The sequence below is a fragment of the Heterocephalus glaber genome, unplaced genomic scaffold (assembly GCF_053883595.1).
Source record: "Heterocephalus glaber isolate CG9 unplaced genomic scaffold, H.glaber_assembly_v1.0 deba00001733, whole genome shotgun sequence".
Classification (NCBI taxonomy): domain Eukaryota; kingdom Metazoa; phylum Chordata; class Mammalia; order Rodentia; family Bathyergidae; genus Heterocephalus; species Heterocephalus glaber.
The window spans coordinates 17,859,591-17,877,615 of NW_028258444.1; the positions used below are offsets into that span (position 1 = coordinate 17,859,591).

The 18,025-nt window shown below is 40.3% G+C and overlaps 2 protein-coding genes and 1 pseudogene across 2 annotated transcripts; 2 read left to right on the top strand and 1 right to left on the bottom strand.

The window, feature by feature from the left end:
- Positions 1 to 2,284: 2,284 nt before the first annotated feature.
- LOC101701929 (MKI67 FHA domain-interacting nucleolar phosphoprotein pseudogene) lies at positions 2,285 to 3,180 on the top strand (annotated as a pseudogene).
- A 3,171-nt stretch (positions 3,181 to 6,351) lies between these two features.
- On the top strand, positions 6,352 to 9,677 carry Or5bs1 (olfactory receptor family 5 subfamily BS member 1). Its single transcript, XM_004863184.2, has 2 exons — positions 6,352 to 7,124; positions 9,515 to 9,677. The coding sequence occupies exons 1-2, from the start codon at positions 6,352 to 6,354 to the stop codon at positions 9,675 to 9,677; spliced, it is 936 nt and encodes a 311-aa protein (XP_004863241.2).
- Positions 9,678 to 12,925: 3,248 nt separating this feature from the next.
- Lalba (lactalbumin alpha) lies at positions 12,926 to 17,295 on the bottom strand. The gene is made up of 4 exons (XM_004863086.4): positions 14,921 to 17,295; positions 14,429 to 14,587; positions 13,875 to 13,950; positions 12,926 to 13,316 (listed from the first exon to the last, which is right to left on the bottom strand). The coding sequence occupies exons 1-4, from the start codon at positions 15,051 to 15,053 to the stop codon at positions 13,256 to 13,258; spliced, it is 429 nt and encodes a 142-aa protein (XP_004863143.2). The 5' UTR covers positions 15,054 to 17,295; the 3' UTR covers positions 12,926 to 13,255.
- Positions 17,296 to 18,025: the final 730 nt, after the last annotated feature.

The following is an 18,025-nucleotide window of genomic DNA, read 5'->3' on the forward strand; positions in this document are numbered from 1 at the left end:
GTCTTCGTTTTTTCCTCCTTTTCACAATCCATCCTTGAGATGAGTGATTTTTGCTAGGCTATACACTCCTACCATGATATTCTGCCTCACCACAGGTTCAAAGCAACAGGGCCAATTGATTATGGACTGAAACCTCCAAAACCATGAGCCAAAATAACCCTTTTCTCTTTACAACTTGATTGTCTCAGATACTTTGTTATAGTAACAAAAAGCTGCCACAAATTAGAACTGGTCCTGGGTTTAGTGATAGTTATCTTGTCAAAAATACTGAATTTTGCTCCTTATGTTACTGAAGAAGTATGTGACTTGAGAACAGCAGGTTCTTCTGAGTTCCTGCATTGTTGCTATGCTTGCATAAATTCTAATGTTTGACCAACCCATAATCCAATTGATTGAAGAGATTGTAGTGTTATGATTGGAGTACTGATTTATTATTGCTTTGTTTACCACCACAAAAGTAATCTACAACAAAACAAATTGAGAGTTGTTTTGGCTTCTTAAACTTTATATTTGAGTAGGCTACATTGCTATATGTGTTCAACATGAATGATGTTTAAGTTGAAAATATTGTAAAATATTTTTTCAAAAGCACTTTTAGCTGGAGAAGATGTGGAACAACAGAAACTCTCATTCCTTGCTGGTAGGAATTCAAAATGGAACAACTTTGGAAGCCAGTTGGCAGTTTCTTAAAAAAAAAAGCTACCTCTAACCATATGATCCAACAATCACATTCCTTGTCAGTTACACAAAGGAGCTGAGCACTTATGTCCATACCAAAAAGGAAAAAAAACACACACACGCTGCTTTCATCAGCCTTATTCATAATTGCCAAAGTTTTGAGACAATCAAGCTGTCCTTTAATAGGTAAATGGATAAATTTGATACACAATGTCACACAATGACATCACTTTGCACTAAAAAGTTGCTGGGAACACTGTGCTCCAGATCACTATGGCCAGGCCTAACTCTCCTCCTTCTGTGGATGAGGCAGGGCCCCAAAGGAGGAGAGCAGGTGAAAAGAGGGAGTGGTGGAGCCAGGCCTGGCAGAGAAGAGGTCTGTCTTCCTCCCATCCCATTCATCAGAAAACCATCAAGCATGATGTTCTGCAAACCTTAGCTACTCTCCTGGCTCTGGTTACAGACCAGGCCCTTTTACCTCCCACTGCACTTTCCTTATCTCTACCACTATAAATAAACCACTCTGCCTTTGCCTGGGGTCTTTTCTCCCATCCGGAGTTAGAGCCCTACCTGGCCCCACCTTATTTCTCCTTCTTTTCTTAATCTCCCACTGTCATTTCTCACACCATGAATCCTTCAGCCACTTGGAAAAATGTCATGAGCCATCAACCATGAAAAGACATGGAAGACCATTAAATGCATATTGCTAAGTGAAAGAAGCCAGTCTAAGATGGCTACAGTATGTCTCCAAGTCTATGACATTCTAGAAAAGGTAAAACTAAAAGGACAGGAAGATCAAAAATTGCCAGGGGTTCAGGGAGGGAGGATTCATTAGGAAGAGAATGCATGATTAGAAGAGCAGTGAAACTACTCTGAATGATACTATAATAGTGGATATGTGACATTAGACATTTATCCAAAGTCACAGAAGGCCTGACACCAAGAGTGAGCCCTAATGAACATGAAAGACTTTGGATAACAATGATGGGTCAACATGGGTTCACTGATTATAACAACTGGACCACTGTGAGAAAGGATGCTGATGGTATGGGAGGCAGTGTATGTATTAAAATGGGGAGTCTCTGCATGACAGGGGGTATCAAAATCCCCAACACTTAACTATACTACAAAGCCACTGTGATAAAAACAGCATGGTATTGGCAAAGAAACAGACCTGAGGATCAATGGAATAGGTTAGAAGATACAGAAACAACTCCAGACATACCCAGCCACCTCATCTTCAACAAAGGAGCCAACCATCCTCACTGGAGGAAAGATAGCCAACCTCTTTAATAAATGGTGTTGAAAAAACTGGAGTTCAACCTGTCAAAGGTTAAAACTAGACCCCTATCTTTCACCATGTACTAAACCAAAATTGAAGTCGATCAAAGATCTAAATATTAAAACAGAAACAATAAACTTACTGGAAGATAAGTTCGGTAGAACTCTTGAAGACATTGGCATAAGAAAAGACTTTATGAACAAAATCTCAGTAGCACGGGAACTAGCACAAAGAATCAATTGGGATCTCATCTTATTAAAAAGCTTCTGCACAGCAAGAGAAACCACCAACACAGTGGAGCCGGGGTGCTGGGGCGCTCTCAGCATGGTGGTGTTTTCTGGTCCTGCCGCACCAATTCTGTCTCTGAACCCCCAGGAAGATGCCGAGTTTCAGAAGGAAGTGGAGCAGATTTGGCGTCGCGTGACCCAGCAAAAAAAGAAAGAAGAACTTATGCCTGGAGTAATTTTTGTGGGTCTCTTATCTCCAGTTCTTTTTGAATCCCAGATCAAAGAATATTTCTCCCAATTTGGCAATATTACAAGATTCAGACTGTCCAGAAGTAAAAGGACTGGAAATAGCAGAGGCTATGCCTTTGTGGAGTTTGCATCTGAGGATGTTACCAAGATAGTGGCTGAAACAATGCACAACTACCTCTTTGATGAAAGACTCCTGGTCTGTCGTTTTATGCCACCCAAAAAGGTACATAAAGATCTTTTTAAAGGCTGGCAAGTTCCATTTCATCATCCAGTATACCCAGCAGTGAAACGGTATAATCATAAGCGGACACTTCTACAAAAGTTGTGGATGGAAGATTGATTTAAAAAGAAAGAAAAATTACTAAGGAAGAAATTAATTGCAAAAGGAATTGATTATAATTTTCCTTCAATGGTTTTATCTATCAAGAAGAAAGAGGTTTCAGACAAAAAAGAGATTTCTGCAAAAAAGAATAAGCTTCAGGCATACCTAAGGAGAAGAAGAAAAGGGTTTCAGAAGGCTCTCTTGTCACTCCCGATAAGACTGTGGATAGCCAGAGGGCCACACCAGCTTGTACACCAGCATTTTTGGAGAAACGAAAATCTGAAGTGGCTAAAATGAATGATGATAAAGATGATGAAATAGTCTTCAAACAGCCGGTATCCAGTGTAAAGGAAACACCAGCGACTCCAACACCCACTCATTCAGGGAAGAAAAGACAAAGGCGAAGAAAAAGCAAACAGTGATTCTGAATGTATTGTGTGCAGCATATCTTACCAGAAATTGTGATTTGTTATAAGGGCTGACTCCTGTATTACACTAGATACAACCAAATCAACTATTAAGACTTTCAGAGGAAAACATACTGATTGTTCCAGGTCTGTAAGGAGAGCAGTGAGTAATTTTGGCTTATCTGCCCTTGATGAGATCTGGGAAACATTGCAGCCTGCAGTGCAGGCTCACAGTGCCTTTGTCCTGGTCTCCTACTTTTGTGTTTAGCTCCCCTTGGTTTACCTTGCCTATATGTCACTGTTGACCAAAGGTTGAAGTACTGAAGGGTTGTGGCCTTTTGTCACCAGCAAATAAAGTTCATCAGTCTTGCTTGAAAAAAAATAAACCACCAACACAGCTAAGAGACAACCTACAATGTGGAAAAAAAAAATTATCAGCTGTTCCTCAGACAAAGGACTACTATCTAGAATATATAAAGAACTTTAAAAAATCAGACCCCCCAAATATAAAGACTCAATTCAAAAATGGGCATCTGAAATGAACAGACATTTCTCAAAGAATTAAAAGCAGCAAATAAACATATGAAAAAATGTTCCACATCACTGGCCATTCCAGAGATGCAGATGAAAACAACACTGAGATTGTACCTCACCCCAGAAAGAATGGCTGCTATCAAGAAATCAATCAATAACAAATGCTGACAGGGTTTTAGGGAGAAAAAAACCCTTCTCCGTTGTTGGTGGGAGTGTGGACTGGTGCAACCGCTGTGGAAATCAGTATGGAGATACCTCAAAGAACTAGGATCAGAGGCCCCATTTGACCTAGCTATTCCTCTGCTGGGTATCTTCCCAAAAGAATGAAAAGAATCATACCACCCCAATATATGTGCACCCATGTTCATAGCAGCACAGTTTGTAATAGCTAAGGCTTGGAAACAGCCCAGTTGCCCATCAACTGGAGACTGTATAATGAAAATGTGGTTTTTTAATAAAATGGAGTACTACTCAGCCATAAAGAACGAGAAACTGGAGACATTTATGGCTAAATGGATGCACATCGAGGCCATACTTTTAAGTGAAATAAATAGGACACACATATGTAAATATCAAATAGATTCTCTGGTGTGAGAAACTAAAAGTGTAAACAAAAATCAAAATGTGTAATTGATATTGTGAAATAGGAACAAAAGGTCTAAAGGGGTAGGGGAAGTACGAGGAGTAGGGGAAAGGAAAGATGGGAAAAATATGAGAAAAGAAAAAATGGAAACAAAGTCTCTGTAAAGAGGGAAGGGTGGAGGGGGTGGAGGGAGAGCAGGGGAAGGGGGAAAAAATAAGAACCAAGATACACCATATAGGGGCCGGGGATTTAGCTCAGTGGTTCCTCTGCCTGGCTCACAAGCGCAAGGTCCCAAGTTCGATCCCCGGTACCAAAAAAAAAAGATACACCATGTAAAGGTCCAAGTTCTCAGTGATGAAAGTAACTGTATTGTATACCTAAAATGTAACAATAGACTTAATGTGGGGGGGAATGGGGAGTCTCTGAACCTTCCAATCAATTTTTATATGAACCTAAAACTATTCCAAAAATAATAAAGTGTATTACCCTCTTGAAATACTTTTACCTATAATAGAACTAAAAAATAAATTATTTACCAACCCAAAGCCCTCTTATATGATGTAACCCACTGAAACAAGAGTAATGCAGAGGAGGAGTAGCTGGCCCTGGAGAACCCACTCAGAACAGGGCAGGCCTCCTCCTTAAGCATTTCTCCAGGGACCTCCCTTACTCTCCAGGGTCTGGAGCTGAGCTCAAGTCCCTCTGGCCATTGTTATTTGGAAAGCAGAGTCAGAAAGACCATGGGGCTCTTGTTTTGCTCATAAGTTCTTTGTCTACATCCTCTAAAGGAAGGATAAAGTCAAGAGAACACCACAGAACCCTAGTCATAGCTGTGGTTTTTTGCTCCTGTGTTGGAAAAATGCCATACAAGAGTCCTTTACCGAGGACAGCTGTTGTTGCCCTAGAGAGTCCAGGAGAAGATAAATCTCATTGAAATCCATCTTCTTAAAAACTACCTACTCCTGGAACCTGTGAGTGTGCCCCATAAATAGAAATTATATCTTCATTTATAACCTCCCTGAGTTACCTATCATGGGGAGGGAAAGTGGCTACTTTACCTTCCTCTGATCTAGAATAAACCCTATAGCTGTACATTTTACCAGGTGTTTATTTCTCCTCCTTTTTTTTGCAAGGGGTGGGTGTCTCTGTAATGCACAAAAGTTGGTCCAAGTCTGATTTGGCTTTATCAAAACCCACTGGTACTAACTCAGGAAATAGCCCAAACTTTGTAGACTTGTGTTAAGTCCTGTGGGGTCAGGATGAAAATAGAAGGACATCACAGATTCACAGAGACCTGAAATGGAAAGGTCGTAGACTGCCTGTTGTGCACAGCCCTCACCTCTATTTTAAGGGCTTTCTGCTCTCTGGCTTCCATGAAAACGGAACAGTCAGGTGCTATGGCCACCTGTGTTAGCACAAAAGAGAAGAGGTTTATATTTAGTACCAGAGACACTGCAGGAAGATCATTTTCCCACCTTTAGAACTGTTAAGATAGAATGGACTTTGGAAAACATCAAACTTTCCCAATTGTATAAAATAAAAAACTCAAATGACTTATTCACACCTTTGTATGGAGAAAGGATTTACTCCATCATCAGGTGTCATAAGACCTCTACCCATCATTTAAACTTTCATCATTGTCTGTCAGGCAGAAGGTCAATCAAATGTTTGTTGTTGATTCACTATGCCAGTCAATGTGCCTGTGGGTTGAGCTCAGTTTCCTCCGGAAGCAGAGAACAGAACTTCTTTGGATCCTGGGGTCTCTCCTCAGCTCCTTCCTTTCCTCCTCCAGTTAGAGTAATCCTTGTTCTCATCTCTTTCCCTTCTAGGCCTAATTCTCTACCCTCTCCCTCTGCACCTCCTCCTCTTTTGCCAACAGGTAACTGCCCTGAACTAGGAGGTGATGACAAGGGCTGACATGCCATGGTGGCCTCTGCTGCACAATCTGTCCTGGGTCAGTCCTGAAGCTTTACTCACAATGCCTCATCTCCAGACATACTCTGATACTGGTATCCCATTTGAGCATTCTTGCCAGTTCTTGTGTCTCTGAAGGGATTCTTGAATGCTCCATGGAAGTTGGCAATGAGACTACTGTTACTGCGTTTGTTCTCCTAGGACTATCCAGCAACTCTCAGATAGAAGGACTACTCTTTGTGCTATTCCTCATAATTTACCTTTTGACCCTCATAGGGAACCTGCTGATATTGCTAATTATCTGTATTGATTCCCAGCTCCATACTCCCATGTACTTCTTCCTGAGACATCTTTCCTTCCTGGATGCTTTCTATTCCTCAGTCATTGTGCCTAAACTGCTAGAAACCCTTCTTTCTAAGGAGAAGACAATATCCTTCCATGGATGCTTTGCCCAGATTTCCCTGATCATATTTTCAGGGGCCACTGAAGCCTGCCTCCTTTCTGTCATGGCCTATGACCGGTTCCAGGCTGTGTGTCACCCGCTGTTGTACGTGGTGACTATGAACAGGAGGGTCTGTGCTGGCCTGGTGGGTGCATCCTGGGCCATCGGAATGAGTGCCAGCCTAGTTAACACTCTCTTACTAGCTCAGCAGCACCTGTGTGGTCCCAACCTCATCCGCAATTTTGCCTGTGAGCTACCTCCAGTGATCTCGTTGGCCTGTTCTGACCCCTACAGTAGTATCATCTCCATCCTGACTACCATGGTGGTCCTTGGCCTTGGCACTCTTGTCCTATTACTGGGTTCCTACAGCCGTGTCATCATGACAGCCCTGGGGATCAACTCTGCCACGGGTCGGGGCAAGATCTTCTCCACCTGCTCTTCTCATGTCCTTGTGGTCATCATCTTTTATGGTTCAGGAATTTCCAGGTATGTCATACTATACTTCCTAAATGTACATGTGGCTTATTTCTCACTCTAAGTGCCTTTAGTCTGTAGAACAGAGCACAGAGCACTGCAAGGTAGCAGGAAAAGAACCATACTAGAATTCAGGAAGCCTGAGCTCTAGCTTTGCCTCTCCTGTGGACTGGCTTTGTGGTGTATAAAGAAACCCTTTTCTTTTTGTAACTCAGTTGACTCTTTTGAAAAATGACTTTAGAAAAAGATTAAAGATTTTTCTTTTTTTTTTTTTGGTACCGGGGATGGAACTTCGGTCCTTGTGCCTGCAAGGCAGGCAGCAGAACGATTGAGCTAAATCCCCGGCCCCAGATTAAAGATTTTTCTACCTTATTAACCTCTGTTTTGGAAGTTCTCAAAGGGAAGTTAGAAAATCTTTGGTATGATTTTATTTAGTGCTAGGCAAAAATATAAAACAACATCCTTGGGGCTGGGGATTTAGCTCAGTGGTTCCAGCGCCTGCTTCACGAGTGCAAGTTTCTGAGTTCAATCCCCAATACCAAAAAAAAAAGCCAAAACATAAAACAACATCCTTGAAATAGATACCATCTGTCTTTCCTACTGGAAGATGATGTCCCCAAGGGTTATGTTATAACTATTTGTGAGGCATCTATTATACACCAACTTCTTAACATGTCAAACTCAATTTTAGTATGCATCTCACCATAAGAGTTAATATTATTAATTCAGATGTGGTGGTGCATGCCATGAACACAGCACTTGGAAGGCAAGAGAATTGTCATGAGTTTGAGGCCTGCCTGGGCTACATTGTGAGCTCAAGGCCAGCCTAAGCTACATAGCAAGACCAAAAAAACAAACAAACAAAGAGTAGTTAATATTCTTAACCTTGTTATTCTGTTTTCAGGTACAGAACTTCAGTTTTGGAAGTAATTAGGAAATTTCTCAAAGGTCCCAGAACAAGGTAGTTGCAGGGCCAGCCGAATGAAGTCTCATGCTCTTTCCCACCATGCTTCTCTCAAACATAAACGACTTTAGCTAAGCAGCCCTCCCTCTCCAGAAGAAAGAATAAATTATGTGTGTGCTCTCTATTAGGGAACTGGAAATGAACTTGGAGAAATTGCTCAATACTTTTCTCATCTTCTGTGACTTGAAGGGAAATAAGAAGGTAGAAGTGGAAAATAAGGAATAATTCAGGAGAGTTTATGTGAGCCAGAAGATTAATCTCTCTCTAACTTTTCATATCCCTTAAAGAGACAATAAGGCTTTTTCTACTACTTTACAGAAATATTAGAAGGGATAAATTAGATAATATTTAAAACTCAGGAAAAAATGAATATCTTTTAATCAAACACATTAGAATCCATAAGGAACATTCTTAGTACCATCTATATTTATTCCAATGATGATAGTACTACTGAAAAAAATAATAATAATGCTTCTTTGAGAAATAGCCCCAGTGCTATTTAACAGGATGGGTCCCAAAACTTAATCTTAACTTGGATCTTATCTTCTGCATGACACTTGTATTTCCTACTTTATTTACCAGCCATGGCTTCTTTTCCAAACAAACAAAATGCAACTAAAAGAACAAATACTTGGCCTGGGGATTTAGCTCAGTGATTCCTTCACCTGCCTCGAAAGCACAAGGTCCTGAGTTCAATCCCCAGTACAAAAAAAAAGAACAAATATTTGTTCCACTAAGTATTTCAAGTTGTTGTTGTTGTTTTCTTTTCTTTTTCTTTTTCTTTTTTGAGACAGGGTCTTACTATGTAGTTCAGGCTGGCCTTGAATTCACTATATAGCCCAGTTTGGCCTTGAACTCACAGTGATCCTTCTGCTTTCCACACCCAGCATTCCACTAAATATTATAAAAATTGTATGTTACAATTCTGAGGGTAGTTCCCAGAGCCATAAATGTTGGGGAAAATGGCAGCATTGTGAACTAAACATATGGCTGTGCAAGGAACAATCATCACAAGATCAGAACATAGTATATCTTTACAAATGAGTACATAGAGGGCAAAAGAGGAAGTTTCATATTGCCATTATAACTATTGGGCAAGAAGCTGTGAAAAGTATGGAGTGCCATAGAAATGCATGAAATTATTTTATTATTTCTGTTCTAACCTGTAGCCCTTTATAAGCTGCAGAACTTCTCTTTCCTTATGGCAGTTCCTATAGCTTTCTGCACAAGATCACTTGTGTTTGGGGGCATTTGAGAGCAGAAATGACTGATTTCTCACTGATCAGTCATTTCCATATGCTACCACCAGTGATGGTCAGCTCAGCTCCGAGGATTGCCTTTGCAGTCAGCAGGGATGGAATGATCCATTGCTGCCAACTGTACTGTGATGATTATCCTGAGCTCGGTGTGCTCTATCTACTGTGCAACTCCCTACAAGGTACATGACTCCAGCTCCTGGCTCAGCGTTGGAGCAAGTGTTATCCATGCAGTACAGTGTGGTGACCCCCCTGCTCAACCCCTTCATCTACAGCCTGAAAAACAAGGAGGTGAAGGCAGCTCTGAGGAGAGTGCTGGCCAGAAAGTCCAGGCTGATCTTCTAACCCAGACTCCCCTGCTTCACCAGGAGGAAACGTTACAGGGGGAAAACAGGAGCAGGGAAGAGCCAGGATGAGCCATCACCACTCAGCTGTCTCAGTGTTCATCACTTCTGAAACAGAAGATTTGTCTTCTCTTTATCCGGGGACCTGTCCTCAGACAAGAGAAACGAGGAAACCTCCACAATAGAGTGGGTGACATTCACTGCACAAGAAAATCTTCAGGGCTTCACTGGCCATTTCTACAGCTATTGATTTTATATATTTTTTCTTCTCCTTTATGCCATTCCCTTTTCTCCATCTCCATGTCCCTTTTGCTGTTGTCTATGCACAAAATGTGAATGAACTCATCAGACCACTAATATCCCACTGCATTCTGGTGAAGTTCCATCTTGATACTGTGAAAGCTAATTCCCTTTTGTCCCCGTTCCAAAGGATCCCTGGCAAAATCTACATCTCCTTAATAACTTAAAAAGAAATAGAATAAGGTTGTCTCCTCTTGTCTTCATTCTTTAAAAGTAGCCCCTTAACTTTTAATTCTTTAAAAGTAGCCCACTTATTCTAGCAAGTACTCACTGTTTGTGGACAACTTAAGGAATGAATGAAGGAATAAGTCATTAATCCATCTGAGGAGATCTTTCTGTTGCATGATCCTAGGAACAGGAGGAGGTGAATATCCCCCCCTAAAAAGTGCCCTGCAAGCAGAACCTCTGGCTGATATCTTCTGTGTCCCAGCATCTAGTACATCCTGCTAACACGTTTGTTAGGTAAATGAAAAAGAAAATGAATGACTGAAAGGGAAGGGGAAGTGAGAATACATATGAAAAGGAACATTTAATAATATGCAGTTAAACTCCTGCTTTCACAACAAGGTGTCAGAGAAAAGTAGCAGGGAGGAGAAATCAAGAAAGGAGAAAGAGACTGCATATTTGTAGAGCACCATTCTGAATCTTCCTCACACAAATCTTGGTCAATGGACTGCACTCTGACAGTCTTTTCCTTGAAGTGTCCCACATTAAGGTAGAGCACTTTTGATCCATGCCTGGCTCAGGACCTCATTCCAGACCTAGAGAAAAGAGGAGTTGGAGAATATAAAACAAATGCCCAGCTCCCATCCTACTGGATATTCCATTTCCAGTAAATTCTCAGGGAGAAAGCATCAGTTACCTGTCCTGTTTCTATACAAAGGCCAAGAGGTCTGCAATAGTCAAAACTACTTCCATTAGGACTGAGGATGCAGCCTCAATGGGAGAGTGTGCATTTAGCATGCATAAAGCCCTGGGTTCGATCCTCAGTGCCTAAAAAAAAAAAAAGAATGGTAACTTCATTGTGGTGATCATGATCAGTTTACATCTTAAATGTATATAATTTTTACTTGGAAGAAGGTAGAGGAGAAGGAGGAAAAAAGGAACTACTACCACTGACTGTCATAAAAATAATCTAGCTACACTTGACTGGATAAAGAGGGGGCATCTTATTTATTAAGAGAATTCATAATTCAGAGTTCTTTGGAACAAAAGAAATTTATAAGCTAGGAAATAATAAGTATAGACTAGGAATAGTAGTTTGCCTGGAAATTACTAATGAAGACTCCAAATGACTTCAAATGCTTGTACCAAAGAACACAGCAAGTTGTTTTGTTATTTACTTTACTTTCTACATTATTTTACAATTGAAATGAGTAAAAAATACATGAAAACTGCTTCATAGTACTGGTGCACAGTAGGAATCCACAAATATTTGTATATAGATACCCAATGTAAAATAATTGAATGAACTTTTTTAAATTTTAAAGACTGCTATCTTTATGACAGCTGCCTGGCTTCTGTCTGTTCTTGATCCTCCAATCAGGCTAAAATCTTCTCTAGCCCCTTGTTGGAGCTGATCCCTCATATTTTCTAGAGCATGTGGCTGTGGCAGGTTAATAGGTAAGAAGTAAATATGCAATGTCAGTGGGCTTGTTGTCTATCCAACTCTGCCTCTTCACATACACAATACATAATACACAGGGAATATATAAATCCTGACGACTCAGGGGAAGCTTACTGTCCCATAATTAGAAAGGGAAAACATGAAATGCTATTTCTTTTATTTATAAAGGTATTTCACATTGTGTTTAAATTCACACTAAAATTATATGACTAAGTTATTTCCTGAGAGTTTGCTTTCAGTAAGTATAGAGGGAATGGCGTCCTCACTCTATGTCTACATCTACAAGTTTTCTAAACATGGGGACTTCATTTGGGAGTCGATGGTTTGTTATGAAGACAAGTGAAGCACGACCTAACTGGTGAAAGCCCCAAAAGGTATTGGGGTAGGAAGAGAATAAGCAGCAATATTAGACATCTTAGGAGGACAAAGAAGGTAGGAAGAAAATGTGAATTTTATTCCTCAATAATTAATAAATGTGGTAAATTAAACTGTAGTTTTCTAATACTTGATTGTCAAAGCAAGAAATCTCAAAAAACCTTCCATACAAAACATTCATTTTAAGATAAGTAAATTGAATCTCAGAGGACAGAGATGATCTGCCCATGAACCATCAATGAGTGGCACAAACTTTAGGACCCAAATCTCCCGATTCTTCTTCCATACTTCCCATAGCTATTAGAATAAAGTTCTGCAAACATCCTCCATAAAAACAAGCAGTACAAGAAATGGTGGAGCAGAGGGTCCAAACGAAAAGGCCCAGGTACATAAATTCTTAGGAATCAGTGAATTACTATAAAGGTCCCAATTATATATCTGTGACATCCAGAGAGAGAATCCACAGATCTTCTTGACAGATAATGAAGTGTCTCAATCCTCTGAATCCATCCATTTTAGATCCTTGGATCCCCTGCACATTCTATGCTCCCCCCTCCACATCTCCTTCTGTCAAAAATCCCATCTATACTTTAAAACCAGCCTAAATTCCAGCCTTTCCATTGATCCTTTCTTGATTTTTTCCATGTCCCCCAAAATATAAATTATCTTTCTTTTTATAAGTGCCCAGGGCACATTTCTAATTCCTCTCCTGATCCTTATACTATTCCATGTATTATGACTATTTATTAATATTTGTCTTGCTTCTATTAGTCCTTGAAAGATAAGGCCCTTTTAGCAACTTTGAGACCCTCTGTGGTTTCTTTTACTTACTGGGTAACCAATAAAAGTTGGTTGAATTGCTACAGAAAGTAACCTGCATCTTTCTCCAGTAAGTTCAGCCTACTTCTTCAATGGAGAAGGAATATGGCTATGAGCTACGGCTTCAGTGTCCCCCCATCCACCCTATTTCCTCCCTTTCCTTGTAGAGAAAAAAATACAGCCAAACACTTCAAATCAGGCTCTTTATTCATGACAGAGGTGGAATTTGTTGGTGCAGTTAAAGTGCCATTGGGAGCACTGAGCAAGTGTCTAAAGTCCAGTACACCAGACATGCATTGTTAGACAACAGTCATCAAGAGTCAAACAGTGTCACTACAGGATCCAGGGCTCAGAGACAAATCATCTTCAGGGGTAAAAAGAGACAAATTGAGGTAGCAAGAGGGAAATGGGGTTCTGGATGTGTGGAAAGGGCAGCAGTGACAAAAGACAGCAGACACTCACAACACCTTGCAGTACCACTGTTCCAGCTTGTCAGAGCAGAGTGGTTTGTGGGCCAACCTGATAATGGAAAAAGGGACAAGGTGAGTGGGCTGACTAGGTCTTAGGTTGAGTTTTAAATGAATTTAGCTTCAACCTCAGGAGGGCTAAGGTGGATGAAAATCACAGAGACATTTTCCTAGACAGATGGTAAGGGATACTAGGTCATCTAAAAGAGTAGAGTCCATTTTTTTTAATCCAAGAAAATTGTAGGGTAGTTGAAAACCAAGATATGCAATGATACCAAGAGCTTGCTTTAGGGTATAAGTTTAAATAATTGGTGTTAGAAATCAAAGGTCAGGTGAGAAGAAGCCTGGGTACCAGCCCTCCACTAGGAAACTTGTATTAGAAAAGTTGTCCATATAAGAGCAGAGCAATGGAGTGCTCACTTCAACAGCACATATACTAAAAGCAGAGCAAGGGAGGCTTAAAAATGAAAACTGAGTCTGCTAGATGACTTTTGTTTTGGACACTATTCCAGATTAAATGACCAAGGGATAGAGGGGAGAGTGGTGATGGACCAAGGGGGTAAAGGGAAGGAGAAGGTGGAGGATAACAGAAAATAAAATGAGGATTCACCAGTGGTCAATTCCTTTGATATCCAGGATCTTCTTGGCACACATTATGTCATCAGTAAGGTCATCATCCAAGAACTCTGGCAGGAGTTGTAAGGAAAGCAATGAGAGAGCTAAGAGGTATTACCCAGAGAGCTAATGAGTACCCCTATTCCCTGGGTCTAGTTCTTCTCTGAAAGGAAGGATTATACCTAGTATATTTCTATATGAAAAGGTCAATATGCCCCCTTCTGAGTAAGGACTTTCTTCAATACTCTGCACATCTCTGGAGAAATCAAGTCTATCCATTGAGACCCAGAAAATGCAGAGTATCTGACTTCAAGACTCCCAGAGAATTCCAGAATGTCTACCTCTGAATGTCAGGGGACTGTCTGGGTATTTGGTGATCATGAAATAACCAAATATCTTCTTACTTAGCTATGTTACTCTAAGACACACAATTTTTATAGATTCTAACCAAGGCACTGAAGCTAGAGGTATATTTGACCCCATAAAAGAGATTTCCCTCAGTGAAGGGCTCCAGAAAAAACTGAGAAACAGGTAAAAGAGTCTACTTACTGTCACAGGAAATGTCACAGATGTTCCTTGACTGAAGGTTCTGGCTGCTGTCACAGAAATCTTTATCATTTATCTGGAAAAGTCCATACTCCGTATTGCCATTGTTTCTTATTATGGTTTGTGTGTCATAACCACTGATATGAAATATGATACAGATCCCTGAGGGAAATATGAGGAAGAGTATCATGGAGATGCCTAGGATCAGCATAAATTAGGAACTGTAGTTCATATATATAAAAGGTTTCTAGCCAATCTCCAAAGGAGGTGGCAAAGGATATAAAATCTTGATGAGTTGAGAAGGACATTTCAAAAAAGGATCAGACACTGGCAGAAAGGAAAGACAGGGGAACAAATTGAATAAAAGAGCAGACAATAAGCTAAACTATAAAAAAACTATTAGATAACTAAGTGAAAGTGGAGGAGAGAAAATGAGAAAAGGATGGAGGGAAGACAGGTGAGGAGGGGGATGAAATGAGGGAACAGAGAACTCACATTCAGGCAAAGTGATGTTTCGATAGCCAGCAAGGTCATTCAGCTCCTGAGACAGTGAACATTTTGTGAATTGCTTGGCCTGCAGGGCAGAAAACAAGATGCTCACCAGTAACAGAGGGAAAGGGGACATCATTTTGGCGGCCCCTAAGAACCTGAAATGGAGACAGCACTCAGCTTCACCTCCTTTTATCCATGGAGAACACTTCAGGAACACTGGCACCAAACCCTACCTCCAGGAAGATGATGAAGAAAGACTAGTCATGCCAAGAAAGAAATCATGAACCTGCCAGCTTCCTTCCATAATTTCACCCTACTTCTCATTCCCCTTCCTCAATATCTAGTCAATACCAAGAATTGTTCTCTGCCTATAGAAAGTTTCAAGCATAATTCTGTTTCCCCCTTAGCTTTGCTTATACCTTTGTTTCTTGTGAGGCTAGTTCTAGGAAGCAGAATGTACCCAGCCTACTTTAGGAACAAAGGGATCTTCAGGGCCAATACAAATGAAGCAATCATAAAACACAATAAGGGTCCCTAGTCAATTCCTTCTCTCCAAAGACCTACAGAATGTGTAAAGAGGGTATATGTCATCATATTCAGAGGCCCTTGTCTAGCCAACCCTGTATGGAACAAAGTCCAGGGAGAATCTCTTGGTATGGTGGTTCCAGGCTAAGAGCTCAAAAATAGGTTAGAATGTGGGGACATGGACTGTGACAATCAAATATAACTTGAATCCCAGACTTCCAACTTAAGAAGATGGCTAATTTGAAAAGCATATATGAACATATCTAGCTATCCTATAAGCTACTTCCCACCCCCAGTGACCTCTGCCATAACTGGATAGGATACTGGCATTAACTGAGACATTTTAGATATTCAAGATGGATAACTTGTAATAGATTTGTTCATGACGTGGGTAGAGTAGCCTCAGAGTTGACCACTGAAAGTTATAAGGAGGGTGCCACAAGCCAGTGAGAAGGCTGAACTTTAAGCATTTTAAGATTGCACAAGGATATATCTGAAGCCAGTAAAACACATTCACAACACATCATCGCTCAGTCAGCACTCCTGAGCAAGTAGACTTGAGGCTACTAACTAAATAATTCCTTTAATTTGCTGATATCAAGTTTCATGTCCTGGTGCCAACAGCTGTTATCCTCCTCCATGTCAAGGATCATCCTTTTTCTTCCAATTTCTAAATCTAATTTCTTACATTTCAGGAAACATCTGTCTCAGCCAAACTGCTATTTAAGACTTACAACTGAAAGTCTTCCAAGCTGTTGTTACCTACAAGTCTTCAAAGATGTTCATCTCAATTTAATCCCATCTTCTATACTATGGACAACCAGTATATGAAGTGGCATGAGTAATACTAGTGTGGAGCATGTGCAAGATCAAGAGAGATAAGCAGAAAACCCTGATAGGAAAGAGATTCATGTTCCAAAACAGCAAAAGTGCTGCCACTGAATTTCTCCTTCATTCTACCCAGAAGCATTGGAAGGGTGCATGACAGGAATAGCAATTCTATCACATGAGCAAGTTTTGTAAGCAATATGTCTAGAGATGATGATCTTGGGCCAGGGATGATCTTGGGAAAGAGACATTTAAAAAGTTTGTTCTAAGGACTAGTTTTCCAGGTAGTGGTGTTTTGGGTAAAATGCCTGGGGGCTGTGGACTAAGTACCTATGCTAAGTGGGAGGCCAGGGTCAATACCTAAGACAGCAGCCAGCTTACCTACAATTTGATTATATCTCTGCCCTTTCCTGTAAGCAATAAAAAGCAGCATACAGGCCAGGAACCACAGCTAAACCCAGAAAAGAAAACAAGTGTGCCTCACGGAAGAGGAACCATTATTTCCCTAGAAATGTTTTTCAGTAGGGCATCTGGGTCATCTATAAAAGGACAGAAGATGTCTAATGGAAACAATTGCAAACATTCAGAGACAGACATAGATTCTCAGAGACAATCCAAAGAACAACAAACAATGACCACATCACCGAAAGAGGAAGTATGTGGAAAGACATAGGCACCACTAATGCTCAAATCTCCCTTTCTGGAGAAGTTTAGTAGGATGTTTCACTTGGATGCTGAGATCTGAATCAAAATGGTAAAGAGGCATTTACAACTCTTTCCTGAATTTTTTCAGAAATACACTAGAAAGATATGTTCATTCTCTCAGAGGTTCCAGTAAAAGTCAGGGTTTCTAAAATCAGAAATAATCTTTTCAGAAGATTTCTAGAAAACACAGAATCAGAAGCATCTGCTCCAAAATAACTTTGCCATTCAAACTGTAGATGAGTGGTAGGGGTTTTTTTAAAGGAAAACATATAATTATGTCCCCAAAAGACAATAAAGAATTTATAACAAAACCATATGTGGAAAATATATTAAATTACATCCTGAATACAACAGATCAAACAAAAGAATGACATTTTTTTTAAAAACATGCAATGTGTCACAGAGAAACTGTGTGATAGCTTTTTATTATCAGCCATAGTAATAGTTTAAAGATTAGAATCAAGTTGTGATTTGAGCACTTATATCTTAAAATAGCATACACACATCTTACTGTGTCTGGTGTTTCAGTAGTCTGGACAGAGGTGTTGGGTGAGGTATTGAACATGATGGTCTTCTGTTACTTAAAGTGTTAATTTCAGGAAATTCACTCTCATTGAAGGTTTTCATAGCAATCTATAACTTCATGAGACAAATATCTGGATGTAGATGCATTTCATAGATCATTTACTGCTTTTTTATGAGGCATCCAGTTTCCTCTTTCCCCTTCCCCTTCCTAACAATGCTGCTGAGGCTTGAGCATCGCCGAGGAGTGGCTGCACCAAGTGTGGTTTGGGAAGAAGCAGATCAGACTCCTGGAAGTGGCCACGTATGGCAGGAGCACTGTCGTCCGTTTTCCCCAGAAAGCAATATACACTCCAGTCATTTGTGGTTCAATGTAAGTTACTTGTATATAAACTGTGGTCAGAAAGAAGACATTATCCCTGGAAATAAACCTGCTTATACAATCCATGGTCTCATTTTTTTAAGATGTAGTGAAGAGAAAATCATTCTTGCTATAGTAACACAAGAGGGCACAGTTCAAGGATGGTA